Genomic DNA, 25,862 nt, shown 5'->3' with positions numbered 1-25,862 from the left:
TTATCACAACATATTCCCATTTTCTCAGTTTTTCAGAGGTATAGTCTGCTTAGCACCACCTTTAAATTCTTATACTATAGCAAAGATAGAAACTCCACACCACATCACATCCCATTAGTATTCACTATATGTTTTCTGTACAGCTGGAAAAGAGAACTTTTCTGCGTAAATAGATGCTTTTCTCCACTAACAAGTGTTGTATATATTAATACATTACCATTGTGCCTAAATGTAAAAAATAAATCAAAAAATAAATTTAGTGATACATTTCTCAAAGGAATATTTAGATTATATTTACTGATATAGAGCAGAATATATTTAGAAATTAAACATATACAGTGGTGTGAAAAAGTGTTTGCCCCATTCCTGATATCTTATTTTTTTGTATGTTTTTAAATGAAGGTTTTTATTATTAAGGGGAAAAAAAATCCAAACCTACATGGCCCTGTGTGAAAAAGTGATTGCCCCCCCTGTTAATACATAAATCAACTGTGGTTTATCACATCTTTGGAAAGCTGAATTCAATTTCTCTATCCTGATTACTGCCACACCTGTTCTCAATCAAGAAATCACTTAAATAGGACCTGCCTGACAAAGTGAAGTAGACCAAAAGATCCTCAAAAGCTAGACATCATGCTGCGATCCAAAGAAATTCAGGAACAAATGAGAAACAGAGTAATTGAGATTTATCAGTCTGGAAAAGATTATAAAGCCATTTCTTAAGCTTTGGGACTCCAGCGAACCACAGTGAGAGCCATTGTCCACAAATGGCGAAAACATGGAACAGTGGTGAACCTTCCCAGGAGTGGCCGGCCGACCAAAATTACCCCAAGGGCGCAGCGACGACTCATCCAAGAGGTCACAAAAAAACCCACAACAACATCCAAAGAACTGCAGGCTTCACTTGCCTCAGTTAAGGTCAGTGTTCATGACTCCACCATAAGAAAGAGACTGGGCAAAAATGGCCTGCATGGCAGAGTTCCAAGACGAAAACCACTGCTGAGCAAAAAGAACATAAAGGCTCGTCTCAGTTTTGCCAGAAAACATCTTGATGATCCCCAAGACTTTTGGGAAAATACTCTGTGGACTGACGAGACAAAAGTTGAACTTTTTGGAAGGTGTGTGTCCCATTACATCTGGCGTAAAAGTAACACAGCATTTCAGAAAAGGAACATCATACCAACAGTAAAATATGGTGGTGGTAGTGTGATGGTCTGGGGCTGTTTTGCTGCTTCAGGACCTGGAAGACTTGCTGTGGTAAATGGAACCATGAATTCTGCTGTCTACCAAAAAATCCTGAAGGAGAATGTCCGGGCATCTGTTCGTGACCTCAAGCTGAAGCACACTTGGGTTCTGCAGCAGGACAATGATCCAAAACACACCAGCAAGTTCACCTCTGAATGGCTTAAGAAAAACAAAATGAAGACTTTGGAGTGGCCTAGTCAAAGTCCTGACCTGAATCCGATTGAGATGCTGTGGCATGACCTTAAAAAAGCGGTTAAGGCTCGAAAACCCTCCAATGTGGCTGAATTACAACAATTCTGCAAAGATGAGTGGGCCAAAATTCCTCCACAGCGCTGTAAAAGACTCATTGCCAGTTATCGCAAACGCTTGATTGCAGTTGTTGCTGCTAAGGATGGCCCAACCAGTTATTAGGTTTAGGGGGCAATCACTTTTTCACACAGGGCCATGTAGGTTTGGATTTGTTTTTTCCCGTAATAATAAAAACCTTCATTTAAAAACTGCATTTTGTGTTTACTTGTGTTATCTTTGTCTAATATTTCAATTTGTTTGATGATCTGAAACATTTCAGTGTGACAAACATGCAAAAAAATAAGAAATCACTTTTTCACACCACTGTACTTCATTTTTAATAATAATAATAATCATAATAATAATAATAATTGCTTACACTTATATAGCGCTTTTCTGGACACTCCACTCAAAGTGCTTTACAGGTAATGGGGACTCCCCTCCACCACCACCAATGTGCAGCATCCATGGTTACAAATTACCATATATAATATATAAACAGAACATGTAAACTCCTAATAAGCTCTAACTTCACTGTCACTGCCTAACAAAAATGACAAAATGCATGCAATTATATTAAATTGAATTTCAAAAGTATTTTAGTTTCTCACACAATTCATATATACAGAATATATTTTTTTCAAAGTTTTGGTATCTATTCTTCCTTTGATTTTCCAAATGCATTACCTTAATAATTTGTTAGCCAAAATTTGTTAGCACTTTGTCCTGTATGGCCGTATTTTTTGTTTTTATGTAAAAAAGAAATATGTATTGTAGGGGACTACTGTATACTGTACATACACGACGCTGGTTTAATGTAAAATTCTAATTTTCCTTTTACTACTCTTTGACGCCAGTTGATGGACCTTTTCTACCTACGGGAATTTTGAAGTACCGAAAGACCAAAAAGGATTTAAAGAACACTTTAACGAATATCAAATATTCTATTCTAGTTCACACTCATGAGAGCAATCTAAAGCATAAGTTGCAAGTTTCCTTAAGAATACGCATTAAATTAAAGCTATGACAAAATGCAGAAAGCAAGGAGTGAGTTAATCCAAGTACACTGTATTTTTTTTTCTTTGAGCACAAATGAAAGTTTGTGATACCGGCTCCACTGCAGTGTAACTTCGTTGCTAGGAAGCCAGCTGACGTACACAAACTGGGATCGAAGGTGCAGCACATAAGAAGTCAGGTGTCACCCATCTCCTAACAATTCTTAAAACGAATAAAGTGGAACAATTGTTTCTTTCTGAATTTTAAATGTGGTCGCAATTGTTTGTTCTGTGACTGCAACTGCCCTTGCTGACTTTGTTTAGAAGAAAATGGGGAGTGGTGCCAGCAGCACAGTTCGACCGATACATTTGAATCCAGACCTACAAAATACGTTAAAGAACACGACCATTGACACAACAAGGTAGGTACTGTAAAAATGAATCCTAAATTGCCGTGTAATATTTTATAAATAAAATAATTCTGTTTATATTGGAAGACAATCTACTTCTGTTTCAACTATTCGTTTAAAGGAGCTGGTAATGTCTGTAGTTCTGCAGTATTTTTTATCGTTTTACTAAAGGTAATGTTATATACAACCATTAAACCATTGAAGGAAACGTCATAAATCACCTGCTCTGTAAAAAATGAAGGTGGAAAAAGATTAACACTCATGTAGACTGCTTAAGATAAAATGTCAAATGTTCTGGAATGTTCCCTTAAAATGTTTGCTGTAAACATTTTACCCGTGACAGCTGAGCTTTGCAGTGGAAATGAATGTGGCGAAAGACCAGTTCCATTGAGATCAAGGTGTTGGTTTCTAAAACAAGAGGTGAAATCTATCAACTCAAAGGAAGAGCAGCATATAGGGGAAATCGAGCAAGCTAGAGAGGAGTGGCCCAGTGTAGTCCAATGTGGTTTGTAAATAATAAACCGGAATTCTTGGATTTACTATGACTAATTATCCAGTTTGTGCTTTATTGTCTTCTGAGACTCTAATTTAAATCACCCTTTATTTCGGCAACCCCAGCATAGCGGCGAGATACAATATTTCTATTTATCCCCATCCAGAAATAAAACATCTAAAATGTTCTATGTAGTGCCACTTTCTCTCCGTTAGGCGGGTTTACAACCATAATTCTGAATGGATTTCACGAACTAAGGTATCCTTATTTGATGAGTCCGTCTTGTGTGGAAAATGCATATAGCAGTGTTGTACTGGTTGTACATTGTGCTATTTGCGTCTAGTTTGACCCTACAGAGTCCTTAGTACATATTTTACTAAAAACGTTTAACTCCTCTTTATTTCCCGTGTTTCTGTGATTCACCTTTCTGTTTTCTTTTAAGCAAAGCACTCTGGAATTGCATCGCGTAAAAGACATTTCCAAGATATGTTTAGGTGTGCCTGAATGATCTAAAGGGGCGTAAAAAAGTCAGACATGCTCTATAGCTAGCTATAAATATCACACTTGAAAAACTGTTACTTCACGATAGTGTTTATATTTCCCCTTTGCACATGTCGATTTGTTTGGCTTGTTATAACTACATATATCATTTTAAACAGTTTTTAGAAGGATTACCTCTGACGATTACGTACTGTACAGTAATTTGTATTAAGCTTTAAGGAAGGAATTTAAAGGTATATACTGTACAGCTTCCTTGATACCGGACTCCTGGAAAGAATAGCTCATAACGATGAATTTAGACTTAAGCTGCAGTCGTAAGTTCCTATACTGTATATAATAAATCGTATGTAGTTCGTGAACTGTATCAATGATGAAAAAATAATTATCTAGTAATAGGCTGGACTATTCTATCTTTCACCACTAGATGGAAGTAGAATAAAGATTTCCGTATTTGCAAACCATAGTTTGAAGATTTTATTAAAATAGCTTTGGATGAACAGCTGTTCTTGTATTGTGTAGTTTATAACTTCCAAATTGTAAAATGAAACTCTATCAGAGTTAACTTTGCATAAAGAAAAGTTTACGTTGAATGCATTTTTGGATATGTTCACATTTTGTTAACAAGGGTCTCTGCAGAGCAAATTGCAGTAGGAAAGTATCGCTGTAGGAAAACTAAACAAAAAATGAAAATGCAGGAGACTTACAGCCTTTCTGCAAAGAAACTGACACTACTGAGAGTTTACATACAGAGAAAGCTAACTTTAAAAGTTACTATTTGTGTGTGGTCACACAGTGTAAACGGCACCTTCAGTAGCATGTTTTTGAATTCTAAAAATGTTTGTGGCATAAACCCATATGTATGCTAAACACACTATCTTTTCCTAGCTTTATGTTGTAGTTTGAGAATCATGAGCAACAGAATCCATGAACAGAGGGGGTAACTGTTGACAGATTACACAAACATGCACACAGTTGGTAGATTTAAAAAAAGAACATAATTATTCTAAAGCAAGAAAAATTCATATTTATTGCAGTATCAAGTGACCCATCTTGATAATCCTCTCAACTGAAGTGAGGTGGAGAGTTTTTATTTTATTAATGTTTTTGGAATTTAGGCTAATTTCAGAAGACTTTTAGTTGAATGACATCTGTGATCGGTTTAGATGAAATAACATAACACCTGATGGCCTCAAAGGTCCAGTTTCTGTGTTTTTTGGCCCAGGCAAGTCTCTTCCTCTTATTCTGCCCTCTTAACAATGGTTTCTTTGCAGAAATCCTTCCTGGTAGGCCAGCTTCACACAACCTCCTCTGAACAGTTGATGTTAAAACATCTGTACTTCTAGTTGCATTGAGCTCAGCTTGTATTTCAGGGGCAGTCAGTCACCAGTTTCGCAGGCTTGTGAGTCTAATGAACGTATTCTCTGATTCTTACGTCACCTTTGGCCTGCCTGACCTTTTTCGGTCCTCATGAGTGCCAGTTTCTTCATATCGTTTGATAGTCTTGGCCATAGCAGTTAGTGACACTTGCAAAGTTCTTGCGATTCGTCCTAAAGATTGATCTTCATTTCTTAAAGTACTCATAGACTGTCTTTTTTCCTTGCTTGCTGAGCAAATTTTGCCACGTTCATTCAGGAATTACAAACTTTTGCCCATGCTCCCAATATTTATAGTAATTGTGGACCCTCACCAGTTTACCAATAATTGGTGACAAAAGGTAAATAAGATCACTTTATTGGCCATATACAATTTCTCTTGGGGTCCTTGGGTCAGAGCACAGGGTCAGCCATTTATACAGCACCCCTGAAGTAGCAGGATTCATCTGCCAGCCATGGGATATGAACCAACAACCTTCCAGCCACAGGTGGAGATCCTTAGCCACAATGCCACCACCTCATTTAATTAGTATGTTTAAATGGGGTAACCTGGTAGTTAACTGTGAGAACCTCTAACAAAGACCATTTTAAACTTCTTTTAGTGTTCTAACATCATGTTTTACACATTTCAGACTTTTAACTAACCTGGGCTTCAGACTTAAATCCGCTTGCGTTGGGTGTTCATTTTATTGAAAATGAAAAATTAACATTTTTAATGCAGTTCACTTAAGATTATACTGTACTGTAAGTAGACATACAGTATCATGTCATTAAATATTAAGTGTTTATACAGTTTAAAGCACAGATAATCATAAAAACCCTGGTTTCAAGGAGGTGTACTCAAACATTTGACTGGTACTACAGTATATGTACATGAGTTTGAATATTAATGCAAGTTGCTGTTAGAATTTGAAATAATTCCTTATATGAGATGCTTAAGTATGTAATTAAGACTTTCGCAATTCAGTGGGTGTCCTACTGACCATTAGATAAAGGAAAGGCATATTGAATGTAAAAATTTTAATATTGTAAAAATGCATATTTATATTGTTTGCATTTTGCAAACATACAGGCACATACTATATAACTGTATACATACAGTATATATAGTATTATTGCTCTCAGTTTCATATGTTCTTTTTGTTGTTCGCTTATTTCTTCATTAAATTAATTTAGAATAAAATATTCAAAATGGTGCAGCTAAGAATGTTATTAAGAGGAAATTATTCTAGCCATAAGCCCTCTATGTATCACTTTTCATTCTAATCGACCTTGACCTCAATGCTCTGCTCTGTCATATTTATGCCAGCAATTCAGAATTCCTTACACAGCCTTTATAGCCAGGTCTCAGTTGGGGCTTTCAGCCTTTCATTATCTATAAACCTCATGCCACAAATATGAGCCTCCAGATTTTGAAACTGATATGCTGCAGGTGGATATTTCATATATGCAGCATAGCATTTATGACGGGCAGAATGCAGTGTGGGGGAAGAGCGGCACACCCTTAGTCAATTTTCTCTCTTCTTCTGCTTGAAGACTTGTCTTGGTTCTTTCATTAAATATGCTTGATAGACTACTGTAAAAATACATTCAATTAAGTTCCTTTACATCCAAAGAGCTTATTGTTTAATGCTTCAGTGGTTTTTGTTTTGTTCAGTGGTGAAGGATATGTAACCTTAGTTACATAATAAGTTGACCAGATCCTCATTGAAGATTTCTAGGCACTGGTGACTTGATTCCTTCTGTTGGGGAAAAAAAAACTATTATGGTACAAACAAATGATGCAATTGTCAGTTGTTTTGAGCTTCCCATCATACAGCCATATCGCCCTGAAACTCACAGCTGACAATCCACTGAAGCTAAGTAGGTATGAGCCTGTTAAGTACCTGGAATTTTAGACCTCCTGGGAAAGCTAAGGTTGCTGCTGGAAGAGGTGTTAGTGGGGTCATTAGGGGGCGCTTACCCTGTGGTGTGTGTGTGTCCTGATGCTCCAGAATGGTGACAGAGACACTGTACTGTAAATAGGCACTGTCTTCAGATGAGACGTAAAACCGAGGTCCTGACTATCTGTGGTCATTAAAAAATTCTGGGGCATTTCTCAAGAAGAGTAGGGGTATTAACCCAGTGTCCTGGCCAAAAATTCCAATTGGCCTTTACCAATCATGTCTTCGTAATAATCCCCATCTTTGAATTGGCTTCATCAATCTGTCCTCCTCCCCACTAATAGCTGATGTGTGGTGAGAGTACAGGTGTACTATGGCTGCTGTCGCATCATCCAGGTGGGGCTGCACATTGGTGGCGGTAGATGGGAGCCCCCATTACCTGTAAAGTGCTTTGAGTGGAGTGTCCAGAAAAGCACTATATAAATAGTGTAAGGAATTATTATTATTATTATTATTATTATTATTATTATTATTATTATTATTATTATTATACATACAACTGAAAACTAATGAGCTTGGCCAACTAATATGACCCTTGTAACAGCACAAGTAAGAACAATGACATTATCATGCATGCATATAAAACGATTTGTATAATAATTTCTTTTACGTTTGTTGCAACTCCAGTATCAAACAGTTGTACTATAAAATCACTGTAATGTCTATTGAATAAATTAATGCCAATCATCTATGATAGTTAGGGGGCAGTGTAAAATGGTGGTTAGGGGCTCTAGACTGGTTTGGGAACCACTGTTATACCCCTGATCAAGGTACTTAACTTAAGGATTTCTTGGGTAAAATTATCATCTATTTTAATGGTTCCAGAAAAACTTTGTGCAAATGCATTTAATAACATTCAGCATCCTCTATTGCAGGGTGCCTGATATGTGTTTCTCGGATTCTTCAGACAGGATCAAGGATAAGGTATCAGTAGTAGTAGAAGTACAGTAGTAGTGTTGGTAGAATTTCCTCTGTGTTTGAGCTTGATTGAATAGATTGATTTAATTTTGAGAATTTTATATTTATTTAAAGTTACTCAATTGCAGTATTTTGAAGCTGAATAAAGATTTATTTACCTGGAGTTAAGAACTGTGTTTCTTTGTCTAGTGCCCTAGGCTTTTACAACTTTTTAAAATTAAAGACCATACTGGCTGGCAGATTGTATTTAAAGATGATTGCTGAGTTTCTTTACTCAGCATATCCATTTGTCCCCTCAAAAATAAAGGGTCGTTTCTGACCATTGTCTTTGTCTTTGTTTTGATATTATGAGTTAAGATTCCATTTATCCGTCTGTCACGATCATAAGTCCCTCCTCTTAAGGAGTAAAATGTCATCCAGGTGGGGCTGCACATTGGTGGTGGTGGAGGGGAGTCCCCATTACCTGTAAAGCACTTTGAGTGGAGTGTCCACAAAAGCGCTATATACTGTAAGTGTAAGCAATTATTATAATTGTAATTATTAAGGGCGCTCCAGCTCTTTCCCGTATTCGTTGATTTCGTGCACCTGACTCCTATTCCAGCCCCTCCCTTTATAAGCCAGACGCTCCTACCATTCTGGGCTCAGCTCTGGAAGATGGACGCCAGGAAGCCCGCCTACCAGCGGGTCCAGGAGAGACCCAACGGCATCGGCTTCACAACGGCGTCCTGACCATCTAGGTCCGGGGCTTGGAGCACCTGGCCCCGTTACCCCTTTCTTATTCCTCATCCCCGCACCGGATCCCGCTCCGGTTTTTAACTTTTGTCTTGTCTGTCGTGGATGGATTACCTGGTTCTGGACTCTTGCTTTCACCCTGGATTTCCCTCTGGAGTTGTTCGTTCGGACCACGCCCCCCTGGGTACCAGTGCACCGCCGACACGCCCCCCTGCTCGTCTACCAGCCCCATTCCCGGTCTTCTCTCCCCTGTGTCTGATTCTCTCCCTTCCAGATTCTGCCATCTGCAAAGGGTCCTGATTAACGCTTCATGACACTGTTGTCTGGATAAATGGACTCTTAACTCATAATATCGAAACAAAGCAAAACTTATATTCAAAATCAACTCCATGCAACTCAAATAATGGCTTTCAACCCCCCCCCCCCCCAAGAATATTCCATTAAGCATTACTTATGATGATTGAAAGTTTGCTTTTTGCGAATCTATGAGTATTATCCTTATGCATGTTTGATTACAGGTAGAGCATTTAGACCTAAAAGGCATACATGATGATGCAAAAATTGAAGACTTGAAAGTGCTTCTAATTAAAAGTGTAGACTCCATAAAGATTCTCGAGCAGAAGGTAAATTTTCCTAACGTAATAACATTTCTCATTGCAGGTAAGTGGAACTCAATTATTTTCTATGGAAATGCTTTTGGAAGGGTACTTTTATTTAAAACTTTTTAATTAGCTTGGAAAAGTTCGGAAGACAGTAAAGATTTTGACCTACAATAAATGTGCAGTTTAAAAGAAATCTTAAAGTTTCCCTTAGTGTAAAAAAACTGGATTACATTTTGTTTTGTGCATTTTTTATTATTACATTGAATTTTTAACATATTAAGATACTAGTAACCAAATAAGCAAAATGGGCTAAATACCCCCTCCCCCTTCATTAATTACCTGTCTGTTGTAATAATTCATTTAAAAAATATAATTTAAATTATGGGTTGATCATTTATTGATGATTACTTTCTTTTTTTTACTAAAGAGACAGAAATGTGTGCTTAGCAGGCAGAAGTGTTTGAGGCTTTGGACTCATAACCTAGAGACTGTGGGGCCTTACATTTGAGTAAGGTACTTATAAACAAATATTTAAAAATGCTCAGTTCTATAAATAAGGATAGATATAGGTTGCTTTGGTATCAACTAAAATAAATTAACTGATTTTACCTTGAGAAATAAAATACCACAAAAAAGACAAAAATGCAGGGTAATTTTTATGCACTTGCTTGTTGTTTCACTGTGTTTTCAATTAATGTTGGCATGACATACTGTAACTATGGATTATTATGTCCCAGTGTTTATTATGTATCTTGCACATGATGAGTAATAAATGTTTAGGAAAAATAATGGAAAAATACTTCTTGTGAGGAAGTAAAGATAAAACAAGTCATTTTGGTGATTAATTAGTAATGGATACAAGAGCAGTGGGCATGAGAATAGGAGAGGTTAGTAATGGAGATTTGTATATAGAACATTCTGAGCACAAGTACCAGCTTATGGGAGATGTAATAAATATTTATATTAATAATGTTTTGGTATAGTTCAAGTTTCGTTGTTGACTTTCCATGGATGATGCACAAATCTAAATGGAGGTGTGTTTTTACTGTTCCATTTAATGTCAGAACTGTTAGGGTGCAGGAGAGACTTTTTTTAAAGTGACAAGTCACAAAAGCTCGTCTCTTTCATGTTAATGGCTATGAATTCTGTGGGGCATTTAAAGTTGAAATATATTGATTCCTCATTGATATACAGCTCTGATGCCTTCAGCGATGGTCAATAAGGAAAAGTGCATTATACAGACACTCTTCCTAAATGTCATTATGTTCAATGTGTATTGGAGCATGGACACCCTAACAGCAATGTAACAACACATAAAAAACTATTTAGAATCTGTTTTAGCTAGTTCAGCCCTTTCCCTTATTTTTTTGTTTTTGTGATTCATTTCTGTATCTGGGAAGTTGTTTCTATATTTTACTTTTAAGTCCTCAGTTGTTTTTAGTTCTAATTACATCATGTTCATGTAGCATTAATTTAAAACATATTCTAAGAAATTAGTAAATACTATTATTTTAAATTTTATTCAATAATAATAAAAAAAAACAGTATAGAAGATTAAATGCACTGGTTCTCCTGAACTCCTGAACGCCATTTCCGAATGTTACATAGTTTTTTTCACAAAACTATTTTGATGTGTCATGTTTAGTTGTGAAATGTTACTGTATGTTCTTTTGAGATTCCTGATAGTGCATTAAATAATTGAAGTCTTTTGTTTAATCTTTTATTCTAAGTCTGGGCAGTAGTTTCTGACCAAACCAGATCACAACACTGCATCTCTAACTATTTAAGCATGTAACTGGAAGCATTTACATACTGTCCAGTGCATATGCAAGAGTGACTGAAGTTATGTACCTCAATACACCTGTATATTTTTAACATGTTTTTTCAGTTATCAGAAGCCAGAACAAACAGCTTAGAGCTGCTGGAAAGAAATGCAGACCTTCAGAATCAACTAGAAGACTTAAGAAACAATTCATTATCTAAGAATTCTAATACCCAAGACCAGGTACTGACATAAAATGTGATAAAATGTAATATTTATTGTTTTGTTTGTTACATTTTAATGAAGTTAATAACACATGTTCAAGAGACTATACCTTAACTGTTACTAATACCCTTCTCACTAGGGTATAAATACTATCCCTCGCTTTTCGCGGGTTCGTACTTTGCGGTTTCGTTTATTCGCGGGTCAAAAAAAAATCCCTGTACTTCCCCGCATTGCGTATTAGTCCGCCTACTTTCTTTCTTCAAGTGAAGTTTTTTGTGCCCCATATACTTTATTTATATTAAATATGGGACCTAACCGTGCTTTTAGTTCTCGTGCTAGCAATCGTGGAACTAAAAGACGCAAGAAAGTGATGATTTTGCCAGAGAAAGTTGCACTTTAAGACACGTTAAAAGAAAGAAAATCTCCAACTAGCGAAAGTGAACCAGTCGCAAAATGACATTAAAAGTGAGTGAAAAATAAAATGCTTTTCATTTTCATTTTGTTAAATGACTAAAAGGGATTTGATAACAAAGAAACATTAAAACTGTATAAAAATGCTTGAAATCCTAATTAAGTTGTTTATTGGATAGAAAAAATAGTTATTTGTTACCAAGACTTTTATGCCTTTCCTTCGTTTTCCCCCTCCCTTTCTATGTGTCAAAACATGTGATCAAGTAATATGCTCTCGAATGTTCTCTAAATTGCCCTCGATTAGAAAAAGAAAACTAAAATATTTTTTTTGGGGACCGTGGTTGTTTTGGAGAGGGTGGTCAATTATTTGCAGATTTTCACTTTTTGTGGAAAGTCTTGGAACCTATCCCCTGTGAAAAGCAAGGAATGACTGTATTTCAGACTTATCTTTCCCAGTATTCTGTGCCCGAGCACCCCTACACCTTTTCCCTTTACCAGCAATGCCGTAATTCTATGGCAAGGTGGAATACACCCTGGATGGGACACCACTCCATCAGTGGACACACGTACACAAGTGCACACACACTCACACCAGGGCCAGTTTTTTTCAGAGAAGCCAATAAACCTACCAACATGTCATTGGACTGTGGGAGGAAACCAGAGCACCTGGAGGAAAGCCAAGCAAAGAGAAAATGCAAACTCCACCCAGCTAGGACCCTAGGAGTTGAACCCAAGGCCCCAGGGTTGCCTCTAGACATGTTTTTCCATGATATATAATATGCATCAAAATAAATGTAGCACTCTACATGTGCTTTTAGTAGAGTAAAATACAGTATATACAATTTGGAATGATAAACGTTTTTTGGTCATCATTTTGTTTAATTGATCTTTCATTACCCACCGTGAAACACAAGCAATAAATCACCTCATTAGTGAGATAGTTGTTTTGGCTCTGTTAATAAGATTATTTCATCTATTGAATGTCAAGACTGATGAAAATCAAGATAGGAACCAGTATGCCCCACTTGTCAAGAGCAGCCAACCATTGTGCAATCAATATGCTGGAACCTGAGCTACACTGTCACTCGCCATTACAACTGGTCATTTCTTACCTGGCAAGACTAAAAAAGTAAAAGTCAAAAACTCTCTGTCATTTATATGACTCATGGTCCTAGATCATGGAGATCATGGCTTGCCATGATCCATCATCATGCTCCATGATTTTTCTGATCCAGTGGAACTGACAGTTTTTGTCTTGCCAGCATTAGAAAATCTGTCACAACCACCCACGCAGTTTCCACTGTGAGTACTGTTATTAGATTAATTTAATATTCATCCCAGATGACATTTGAAAGTCTTGCATAGAGAAGAATAGCTGTGTAATGTCTGTGTCTGTTGTGTTGGTGTGCCAAACGCACATTCTGCTGGAGCGGGGAAAGGAAGAGACCGTTTGAGGTTTGCTTCTTCCAGAGAATGTATGCAAGAGGACTCTAGATTTGAGAACCAATCAGAAGTTGAGACTGGATTGGGAAAAACATTTGATCCCTTGTAGCACTAAATATGCTCCAATATTCAGATCTTTCCATAAATGTAGATTTTTAGCAATAATGCAAAATCACAGTTGGGAGCATCACAAAATGTCTCTAGTTTCCAAGGATGTTTAGGGCAGTATTTTGTTTTGTATATGGTGTTTTGTATATACCAGGCAGTTTCTTTCAGCTAAAGATCTTTTGCCCTAGTGGTTCAGCAGTGTGAATAACGGGTTACAGTCACATGATTTATTGTTGTCAAGCTGTCAGGACCTTGGGAGATCAAACGCAGAATTTAGTGCAACAGATGATTGATTGTGAGGTGTTCAGGTGTATCAGCAAACCCATTTAGCTGGTCCTCTTTGCTGGGTCATCCTATTCCTCTCAGTGGATTTTTGAAAAGTAATGTCCAGCAGAGGTTCAAGTCCAGATGTGCATTCTTCTTAGAACATCGGACTGAGATGGCCTGGTTTGGGCATTATATCACTATGTAGTGCCTGGTTTAGGTGTTGGAATGCCAGGGTAATCTGGTTATCAAGAGTCCTACTTCAGACACATTCCTAAGGAGCTGGCTCAGAGGAGTTGACCAGTTCCTGGGTTTATTTCCAAAGAAAGAGAAAGATTTTTGTTTATGATAAACAATTCAAAGGCGTTTCATAGCCATCTAGCTACAGAAAGACTGTAACACATAAAAAGACTACACTGATCATTTTACATAAACAAACATGACAGAAATGGACCCAGTGAACTTCAGAATCAGAAACGTTTTTAGACTTCAGTTCAGAAGCTCAATTTTACAGAGCCATTGAAAATCCAAGGTCAACATCAGCATATACTGATCTTTATTATGTTGATGAATGGTTTATGAAAATAAAAGCTAATAATTTAAAAAATAAGAAAACAGTAAACTCACTTCATAGTTCAAAGATTTTTTTTAACCTTCAGATAAGTTCTTGACATTTATTTAACTCATTCTTCCAGTTCACACACTTGGAAAAGCAATGTGTCATGACATAAAATTAACTATTTACAATTTGTCACAGTACAAGTTATTTTGTGCTATAGAAGAAATGCAATTGATTTATTGTCATGACTATGCAGGTTACAGCCAGTCAATCATCCATCCATTCTTGAACTACTTCATCCAGTACAGAGTCGCAGGGGAACCAGAGCCTTTCAGGCAAGCAATGGGCGCAAGGCGAGATACACCTTAGGCAGAACACCAGTCAGTCACAGGGCAAACACACAGAAATGCACACACTCACATCTAAGACAAAGTTTGCCACTTAACCTACTGTACCTCTATGTTGATAGACTGTGAGAAGAAACTGGAGCACCCGGAGGAAACTCATGCAAACATGTGGAAAACATAAAAACTCCATTCGGGTAGTGTCTATGTATTTGTGACTTCCCCACTTTAGGTTGGGCATTAACATCTTTTGGGATGATAGCTGAGAATATGAATGCAACAGAAGAGGAAGCTGTCACAACGGGCCTATTATGTTCCTTGCCAAAACAAACATTCCTTGCAGCAATTCTTATACAGTTCTGCAGGACAAAACCAGTGTTCTTATAAATATCATACTCTTGCAGGAGCTACTGTGCTATGGTAAGCAGGCTCTCTCAGATATTGCATTAACCTTTCCTGCCTGAGTACTGGTACTTCATTCCACTTTAATATAAAAATGCACTAAGCTTTTGCATTTGAAACAATAAACACCTGTGCCACTGGAAGCTCTAGAAAGATTTTGTGTTGTGGTTTTTAAAACATTTCTTTTGCACAAAATCTCTCCACATTGCCACTCCTATGAAGGATTTATTTTTAATGCATTTAACCCAGGGTGTGTTATCAGTTATAATGTTCCCAGTTAGTGGCCTGTACGAACACCTGACCTTTCTCACCTGGATGGATGGATAATTGGACACCTGCTAATTTTGACAGTTTGCAGTGTCATAATGCTTTTTAGATCAGTTATCCTTCTGAACAGAGTGTATATTGAACAGTTATGAGTTATGGGTGTTTTTAGTTTTTCTGTTTATATTCCTATAAACCTTTCTGTAGCCTGTGACTTTTAGAATGCTTGTAGTTACAGTGATATTCCTAGAGATGTTTATTAATATCTATATTTGGTCCTACATGAAAATACCTGCACCACTTTCTTTTGGTTTTAAGTTGTTTAAATATATATTTCTTTTACTTTTTGCCTAGTACATTCGAAGGTTAGAACAAGAAATCAAGTATTCCAAAGAACAGATTGTTTCATTGGTATGTACCCTGCAATTACCCAATTTAAAACACATTAGAATGTGATACTGTAACTTTTATACATAGTATAATGAATGTTTCTTGGGTTCAATTAATCTTTAGACAGAGGAGTTTCCATTATTAATTCATTGGAAAACATTGCTTTTCAGAATATTTTTTTGTACTTACTAAATAAGAATGAACCATTTTTGTTTTGAATTGAAATTTCTGGAGTTATTTTCCAATTAGAAAAACTCTAAATAATATCAATTATACCTGCAGGTCAAGGTTCCAAGGATTCTTTCAAGTCTTTAATCACTACATTTACAAAAAAAATACTTAACTGCTTAAATTATTACCTTTCCCTGAAGTCTTAACTTTCCCTGAAGTCTTACCTGTTTAATGATTCTAAGAGCTATTGATTTATAAGATCAAAAAGATAATGATTTATAAGAGCTATTGGAATGTGGAATGTATACAGTAGGACCCCTCAGTGATGGTTTCTGAGTTGCATTTTACAGGAGCACTTCTTTTGCCCTTTTCATGTTTTTTTCTTCATTTATTTTTTTCTTTTTAGAAACAGAAACACAAAAGAAAAATGAAAAAGTTGAAGACAGAATTTTTACAAGCAAAACAAGAAACGTCAATAATGGCATTTGAAATGAGAGAAAAGATTCAAACTCTGCAAGAACACAGACATTTCACTAGAGGTCACTGTTATCTTTTTTATTTGGTATTTTATGTTTGTTTTGAGAAGTGTCTATTAGTAAAGTTGCTCTGTGTAAAGTTGGTAGTGTTAATACAAAACTATTAAATGGCATAATTTCAATAAATAATAAAAAATACACTGAGGACCTCCAATGGTCAACATGTAATAGTTAATAGAGCTAAATAAGAGCATAAAGGCAAACATACAGATAGACATCTTAGATCTTTGACAAGTTTGCTGATGATACCTCCCTTCTCAGCTTTTTATGTAATTCTGAATATCGTCATGATCAATCTAAGTCATTTTGTTGAATGGCCCCAGTGAGTTATTTGAAATTCTAAAACTAAAGAACCCATCTTTGATTTTAAGAAAAATGTAGTCCCCCTCCAACTGTCTGTAACAGTTTATGATTGATTAGCTGACTGTTACATCAGCTGTACTTGTAATAATCAACAGCTAATGATTACAAGTATTACAAGGGATTGGAAAAGGTTAAAAAAATTAAGATGCAATAAAAGTTTGAGATCTTTTATTTAAAAAAAGCCAGAAAGAAGCTTAATATATTTAAGGTCGATGAAACTATTTTAACACATTTCTATACATTGGCGATAAAGTGTTTGTGAACCCCCCAGGATTTTTTTCACATATTTGTAACTTATGCTGGCGTCACACTACATGACTCGACACGGCGGAGAGCATGTCAAATTTAACGACTGCAGTTGCTGAATCTCGCTGCCTTTTCTGTCCTAAAGGGTGTCAAATTATATGACTAGGAATTGCAGGGGGTGACTAATTACATGATTCCCTCACAACTTTTCATCACGGTTCCAAATCTCGTATTATGCCGCGAAAGTACCGCGAGGTCACCTCATTTTGGCTGCCAATCAATGTGGAGCACACCAGAGTAAAGGAGCACTGCACGAAAGTAAACAAACAACATGGACAACAAGCAGGTAGTTGTCTCCTTCACTGTTGCCTGTGCTCTCTTTTGTGACGAGAGAAAAAAAAAAAGAGGACATGCTGAAAAACTTGGAGGAGACCACATTTGTTTGGTCGTGGTGCTTCAAGTTGGGAGCTCATTTGCTGTTGACTATCGCAGACACAAGAGCCCACCCCTACGGCTTGTGACTCGCTACTAATAATAATTAATCCTAATAATAATTAAAGGAAGAACAGATCAAATTAACCTGATAAAACAAATGACCAAAACAGGTACTCATTCAACATTTATTTATTCTCAAATGATGCAACATTCAATATCCATGTGTGACAAAGTATGTGATTGATTTAGTAATTGGTGGTATGTTTCCTGTAACTGTCAATTAGTCTATTACATATGTTCTGAGGAATTTTCCCTTTCCTCCTTATATATATTATATTTCCTCCAAATATTTGATGGCTGCCTTGCATGGACATGTCACTTGAGATCCACAACATTTAAGTGGAGTTTAAGGTCTACACTTTTACTTGCAGCCATTCTTTTATAGATCTGCTTGTATATTCAGGATCAAGACCCACTTTCAGTTCAGCTTGAGGTCATGAGGTCACTGCCATGGCCAGACATTCTCCTCTAGAATTTTTTGATAAAATATAGAATTCATGATTGTGTTATAATGGCAAGTGGTCCAGGTCTGAGGCAGTAAAGCAACCCCAAACCATAACACTCCCACCACCAGGCTTGATAGATGGGATGACGTTCTTCTGCTTGAAAGCAGTATTTGGTTTTTACCAAGTGTAACATTTTTCACCATGAGTACTACATTTGACTCAGAAAACATTTTTCCAGAAGCCCTGTGGATCTGTGTACTCTTCAGTGAACTTCAGATGCACAGCAGTTGTCATTTTGGAGAGCAGTGGTTTTCCTCTTGCTACAGTATTCTTCTATGAACACCATTCTTGTTCAGTCATTTTCTGATAGTTGAATCATGAACACTCACATTAGCCAAGGCAAGAGTAGTCGGGGTCTTACTTCGGGGTTCTTTCTAAATTTGTTGATGATTTTCCAGTTTATTCTTGCAGAGATTTTGGTAGGATGACTGCTCCTGGGTAGAATGAATGGTTTTGAATTTTTCCCATTTGTAAACTGGCTAACAAAGGATTGGTGGCGCCCCAGATTCTAATAATCCTTTCCGATTGATTTGCCTCAATAACTTTTTCTACAGTTCTCAGTGACTATCTTAGATGGTAGCATGACTTTTTTCCACACACCTGTATGATGAAGACCAAAAATGATATAATTTTCTGATCTATATATAAGGTGAAGCCTTCTAAGATCTACCTATTTATTTAAAAACTTGATTCTAATTATTCCCTTAATTGTGCTCATTAAATGAGGGGTCCACTTTTTCACATCCCCTGTATTGTACCTTTTTTAGTTTGTTTTTTTTAAATTTCATTTCAAGAGACATAGAATTGGTTAACATAAAGACTGGCTTTAATTCAAGGACACTGTCTTGGCCAAACTATGAAATTTCCATATTTATCTTTGGGGTTCACAAACATTTTCTCCGCATGGAAATACTTTTATTGAAAGTGTAATAATGTACTGTTTTATCTGTTGGTTTGGTAACATTAATGCTACAATTTGTAGAAGATTTAGGAAAATAGTGATATTTATTACAATAATCATTGGGATAAATCAGGATCAGCCTAAATGAAATTTACCAGCTAAGGCTTCTAAAGAAGACTAACAGCATTATTGCAAGTGTATCCCCTTCATAATGAATTTGCATTACTCCCACCTGGGAAACACCTCAGTATAGATAGGATATAGTATAGTATTGGAAATCATTTAGCCACTAAAATCATTTAGTTTTCAGAAAATACATTCCTGAAATAATTTGTCCTGATCTCTTTGTTTTTTGTGGTTTTGTTGTATTGGAATCTGCTGCCAAACAAATGTCCCCTAGAGGTTAATAATAAAGATAAAATTGAAATGAGTGCAAACACTTTTGTGTAATGTTAAGATGCCCCTTATATTTAATTATATACAAGCAAACTGTGCTGATAGATGTAGGACATGCCCATGGTACAAATTCTGACATAATAGTGCATAACACATTACAATATTTCATTATTGAGGAAAAAAGCTTCTGAAATGTTATGACTAAGGCGTTCTCAACATGTAATTAATACAATGTCATCTATTACTTTATAAATGTCAGTTGATTAGAAAGACCTATTTTCCTTTAACCTTTGAGTCTTTGGCATGCTTTATCAATGTGGTATGAGGTGACAAAATCTGTTAAACGCCAGTTCCTGTTAAATGTAATTTGCACATTTCTTGTTCCTCTAAAAGCACTGAAATTATCATTTGAAGATAACACGTTATCAGTAATAAATACAGTGATATACGTACATTTTCTGTTTTCTTTAATGAATACAATTCTGAAATTAACCAGTAAAAGTAGGTTTTTATCTCAATCATGTATTTCCTTTTTTCAGCTATGGAAGATTCTTGTGAAAAGCTAATTGAACAACACAGTGGAGATGACGGCAGAGTTCACCTTATTCTTGAACTGTCAAACCAGGTGTCTCAGCAACAGGAAAAAATAGAGTGCTTGCAAGCAGCCATGAAGCAGAAAGACATGCATCTGAGGAAACTTGAGGGCCAACAGCTCAATTTTATTGCTGATTCAGGACTATTGCAAAAATCCATCATATCTGTTGTTCCACCAATCAGCAGCCAGAAAGAGCAAAGTTACAATCCAGAACATACATCTAGCACACCCAGGATTGTGTGCACCTGTCCCAGTCATGAAAATCCCTTAGAAATAGAAAGTCCTCCCTGTGATAAAACATTACAGTACACATGTACCTTTGGATGGAACCAAGTTCCAGCACTGGGCTCAGAGGAAGCTTATAACACTGAACTGAAGAAAACTGCAGTTGATATTGCGGCTCCAGAGAAAGACCACAGAATTTCATCAGCAAGTTCAACAGAGAGTGGGGTTTCTATGTCTTAAAAAAAACACTATAGGTATGTGATGAACTCTGTTTTCAAAGTTAACACATTTACAGATGGACAGCATAAATAAAACATTTTGTCTGACATTTTATGTTTAATTTGATTGTTCCAATGCTTTGATTTTCTAAAATTAGTTTTGGAATAATTAACATTATGAAACTTTATTTTCACTATCAAAAAGCCAAGTTCCCTAAAAATGACCTCTCTTCCTACTTCCTTTCTTTCCTTTCTTTACTTCCTGCATGCTGAGGAAAGAAGTATGTGGAAACACAAGTCCATTTCGAATAAGGAAGGATTCTCAGAAAACGAATCCCATGTTGCCTTTTATGAAAAGAAGACTCATTTGATCAGATTTCCTGTTGTTTTTAACAGGAAAGTATGTCAGTAGTCTATAGTAACGTGTATACAAAGAAAGTACAGTAGGGTCTCAACAACTGAAAATTTTACATTCGCAAATTGCATATTCGCGATTCAAAGACCAAAGTGGGATGAAACCCAGCCGAAAGATTGTTGAGCAACTTAAAAATTAACTGCACCAAAAGAATTCTATCTGGAGATGAATCTAGCTGTTGAGAGAGCCTCTCCCTTCCCCCTGCCCAACTACTGAGAAGCTGGATCTCAGCGTGGTCTTGTATTTGTATTGTAACGAACACTCCAGTTTTTGTGCTGGCTGCAAAGGAAGTGTTTGTGTGAAAACCGGCTGCCACACAGTTTACACTATGAAACCATTACACACTGTGAACTTAGCAGCATCTTCAGAGCTGCTGCTGCTGCATACAGACCACCACACAGACCTGTTCTCTCTTACTTCACTTCAGTTTGGTCACTGTTACTGGTGTGCCTCCACAGCAGTTAGGCAGACATATAAACACGCAAACCGCTACCTCTTTCACTCTAGCTGAGCCAGATCTTCTGCCTTACTCTGCCTGTGCTACTGTACAGTAGGTCTACTGCTCACTGCACTACATATTTCACAGGAGATACAGTCCTGCTTCCTCTCAGTCCTGAAGTTAACTAGGGGTGTACACCATGGTTTGCTCTGCTATCAGGGAAGTATCCAGTATGCACTCATAGGACCGCCCATAACTGTACCTCATCAGATCACATATTTTCTGCAGCTAAAGTTGCTTAGAGACACTTGCTTTTCCAGGAGAAGCTTTGTCCCTCAGCATTCCCATTTCTCATGCAGCATTACACTCCCTTCCCCAAGTACGAAGCGTCTCGTGGGATAACCACACTTGTAATGGTGCCTACAGCTGTAATTAATTCAATCTCTAATTCCTTACAGCTGTAGATGCTGTAAAAATAATATATACAGTATATATATATATCTATCTTTTTTGCTGAGAAACCTCATCCCTCACCATTCCTGCTTCAGGTGGCATTACATTATGTTTCTGAAATTATATATAGTATTTAGGATGCTCACGATTTTACAGGTCTTTCATTCAAAATATCCCAATTAACATTCTGAGATATATTTTTTAAATAAGCTTTAAAAAGTCTTGATCATGAAGGAGCCTAAAGTTTCAACTACAAAGAAATAAGTAACAAAATAGTTCTGGATTACAGAGGCTTTAAATAATTGATGTTTTTTCTCTTCATTAAATATTGCATGTTTGTACATTTTACCCAGACATTCATTAGGTTAGGTTCTGAGAACTGATGTCAAGCATTTGGAATTTTTAAGAGAGTAGATAACATTCCAATCAAAAGCTTTCATAGAGGCTTTGGGTATGAGAAGAGCAAATTCATAGAAAGTGTTTTTTAGTATACCATTGTAACTAATTCATTACAAAAAAATGATTTTATAAAGTTTTCTTTTAAATTTAAGGCCTAGTGATTCACGATTCACCTTCCAGCTGCATACTCAGTGCCAACCACGGACTTTCTCACTTTGATTTTGAATCTTGAATATTGACTTTCTACTGGGCTGAAGCAAGATGCCTCTTGTAAACAAAAAGTTACCATCATGTTACCTGTAGGAAGTTTGTGATTAGCAGATTTGCACAAAGTTAGATTCCACCTGACCTACAGTATACAATGTAACAACATCCTTACACATCATTCCTCGATTAGTCATACCTATTTTCACATCCGGTTACTCCTCATTCCTTTTTAAGTACTCTCCTTTCCCTTCCTTGAATTACATGTTGTCTTTGAGTCGTGCATCACTCCTCCCCACTTTTTGAGTTATTCTTAACCCCTACCTACCCTCCCTGACTCAATCTTATCTCCTTCTTGACTCCTGTGTCATCGCTCACCCCTGTTCAAGTCATTTCATTTCAACTGTCACCCCATTCTCTATTAAGATGAAACAACATGATGCGCACTATATGTATCAATATAAAGCATATCACACAACTGTCACAATGAGAGTACAGCATTAAAATAATCACTGTGATTGTCAAATACAGGAAAAAAGTTTTTACAATGTAATAACATTGCAAATATTAAGCTTCATTAATCCTTTTAAATTTAATATAATGTAATTTAAGACAGTATACCCAATATACTATGATAACATAGTAAGAGTTATGTATTTGCAAAGAAAGGATAATGTTGTAGAAAATAAAAGTGTGCCCTTTTATCCTACAAAAGATGACCTTAAAGAGGAGAGACAGGTTTGGATTGACGTGAGGAGGAATGATGAGTGTCTAGAATATGATTAATATCTGAGGATGTCAAAAACCTACATAGTGCAGACATATGGTACAGTCTACCAAGCTGGTTCAGTCTGTAATTTTTTTTCATTAGACTTATTATGTAGATCAAGCTTTTAAGGTAAGGTACAGAACCAAAAAAAACAAATGATGGGATAGACAGGTTAGTCTGTTAATTCACAGAGGTAAACTGTGATTTAAAAGCCAAACAACCCAGTTCACTGGAATGATGAATGCCTGGCTGAAAAAACAAGAAATTGCTTAAAAGTCTGCAGTTTCTGTTGGTAATTCCAGTGTTATTGGAAATCTGTAGTCAGTGCTGTTAGTGAAGGTCGATAATCATTGCTTGACTTTGTAAGGTCATATCAAAGACCCTATTGCTGAGAGTAATGTATGAAGGCAACTAAGGCTGACATGGCATGTTATTTTGTTTTTTAACTTTTGTGAAGTCAAATAGATTAAGCATATATAAACAAAAAGTAGTAGATTAGCAACAAAACTAGACAATGTTGATCAGTGCTCAAAAACATGGATTTCCTTTAGCACGTATTTGTTTGCTTTTGATCTGTCTGTAATTTAGTAGCAAACTAAAGATGCCTTATAATTAAAAGACATTGGTAAGTGCTGTCTGACCTTTCAAAGCTGAGTATAGTTCTCTCCCTTTGCATGGAATTGCTGATATGAGAGAGGATTTTTTCTATTATAATTAGATAATAGGGTGAAACAGCTGTCCATGGTTGTTTGTCTTGAAGAAGTCCCTTTTGACAGTTCAGTTCTGCCTTCAAGCAATGGGAAAGTCTTGCCATAGTTATATAATATTCACATATTCCAGAATTTATTAAGTTAATGTCCTTGCTTAATTCTGAGTGTTTAACCTGAGATACGGTAGTATAACATCCAATGGGATGCCTGTACCTTCTCTTCACTTTTGCTCAGTAGCTTTAGCTTTATAGAATACAGGTTGGCAAGTGGCCTAATGAGCCAGGGGTTACTAAAGGATTTTACCCTTATCCAAATTAACAGTGGTGACAATCAACAGTCCAATTTTTACATAGGGAAAATAATTATGCTTTAGTTAAGATTCATCTTAGTGAAATGACTCAATAAAGAAAAGGATGGAAATGCTAACCTCTTAAGGATCTAAATTCTATCAGCGAATAAAGGCTTTACTGCACAGCAGGATACTGCACTGAGTCTCTGACTTTGAGTTTTCTTTATTACCATGACAGCAGGGTATACTATAAACAGCCAGTTACAGAGATGTAGTCAAAATCAACTTGTTTAATGAGCGGACGTGTTGTTGACAGCTGTCTGTGCTGGCTTTCATAATGTTTTGAAATTAAAAATATTTTTTAGGAACCTTTTTATTTAAATTGAGTACCAACAAAGTCAAATAACCTGTTGCTCAACAAACAAATGCCCTCTTTTATTTAACAAACGTTTTGTGTGTATCGTAAAAAGAACAATATGGACAAAACAACCTTTCTTCTTTAGAAGTGTTTTAATTTCTTACACGAACAAGTGTGATAAATATGAATTTTGTATTATTTACAATATAGCCTGTGTATAGCCTGTGTACACATTTATCTTTTATTCATGGTTTTTCTCATACAATACAGAACAGGTGAAAAGGTGTGTCTTTACCTGAATGCCTTACGGCAGTTTAACATGATCAGATCTGTCAAATTTGATCTGACATTTTCCCCAGATAATTTCATAATAGGATTTAATCTCAGAGAAAGCTTTGTGTCTATACTCTATGGAGTATACAGTAGAACTAGTTTTGTGAGAAAGTGCTCACATAGCTTGAGGAGCACCTGGGAAAAAACACATGCAAACACAGGAAGAACATACAACCTCCTCAAAGAATGTGCCCCAGTCCAGTGTGCTGCCTAAACTGAATTTATTACTTGAAGTGAATGGCCTGATGAGTTAAGAGAAGAGAAGCAAAATCAGAACTGTGCTGCAGAGCTGACACATCTGCCTGTTTTGCAGAAAGTATCAATTTTAATGAATCCCGTCATCTGTATAAGCTATATAAGCTGTACACCCTATTAAATATATGAACATTTAAAGGGAGCATTTAATTCAATTATAAGGAAGCTTAAAATGCCAGTCTAATGTAGTAAAATATCCTGTTATATTTCAGATTTATTTAATCTCCTTTATACAATCTCCTTCTGTAACACTGAAATAGTTCATTTACCTGTTAATAGATGGAATTCATAATGAAAGCTGAGCAGAAGGAAAAACACCAATCTCATAGGTCAACCAGAAACCTGATTTCCCCCTAGAATGTGTTTAACCTCTTTGTAAGTCTGAGTCTTATTGATGATACAGGGAAGTGGTCTCCAATAGCCTCTGGTAGTAAGTGGAATAATGGTTAATGTACTGTGAAAAGCAGTGCTGGGGAGACCTACAGTCTTAACAGAGAAGTGTTGTTGATTGCTGACTGACACTTAAACAGCAGACGGTATCTCACCATACTGATTTACCTGATTTTCTTTGTTATTGGTCACTTTGGAATAAATCACCATGTGGCCTTGGATATTGCAACAATATACGCCAGATTTTCATTCTAGTATATCTGTAAAGCCTCAGCAGGGGTATCAGATTTTCATTCTAGTATATCTGTAAAGCCTCATTACAAGATAGCTAATACATTTTCCATCAGACGTAAATGAATAACAAAGGATTTGAGTCCCACAGCGCAATTCTGTTCATTGCTTTGTCAATTCACAAATGCTCTCTCCCTTGTTAGCGGGAGATTACTGTCTTGATTCATCACCACACAATTGTCCAACCAATCACCCTCTGCTTTGTCTTACAGTCTGCTTATCCTTAAAGGAAA

The 25,862-nt window shown here is 36.4% G+C and overlaps 1 protein-coding gene across 3 annotated transcripts; it reads left to right on the top strand.

Annotated features, from left to right (window-relative positions):
* Positions 1-2,669: 2,669 nt before the first annotated feature.
* LOC148673412 (coiled-coil domain-containing protein 192-like) lies at positions 2,670-20,434 on the top strand. 3 transcript variants are annotated; one of them, XM_088629833.1, is made up of 8 exons: positions 2,671-2,950; positions 7,533-7,676; positions 8,124-8,172; positions 9,417-9,521; positions 11,389-11,505; positions 15,637-15,693; positions 16,250-16,382; positions 19,826-20,434. In XM_088629833.1, exons 3-8 carry the CDS (start codon positions 8,134-8,136, stop codon positions 20,344-20,346), a joined length of 972 nt encoding a protein of 323 aa, XP_088485959.1. In that variant the 5' UTR covers positions 2,671-2,950; positions 7,533-7,676; positions 8,124-8,133; the 3' UTR covers positions 20,347-20,434. The 3 variants fall into 3 exon arrangements, with proteins under 3 accessions (XP_088485960.1, XP_088485959.1, XP_088485958.1); XM_088629832.1 differs by lacking the exon at positions 7,533-7,676; XM_088629834.1 differs by lacking the exons at positions 7,533-7,676; positions 9,417-9,521 and having other exon boundaries at positions 2,670-2,950.
* Positions 20,435-25,862: the final 5,428 nt, after the last annotated feature.

The sequence above is a fragment of the Lepisosteus platostomus genome, chromosome 4, assembly GCF_059453375.1.
Source record: "Lepisosteus platostomus isolate fLepPlt1 chromosome 4, fLepPlt1.hap1, whole genome shotgun sequence".
NCBI lineage: Eukaryota > Metazoa > Chordata > Actinopteri > Semionotiformes > Lepisosteidae > Lepisosteus > Lepisosteus platostomus.
The sequence above is the reverse complement of the archived record's forward strand: the minus strand, read 5'-3'. Positions and strand labels throughout refer to the sequence as shown.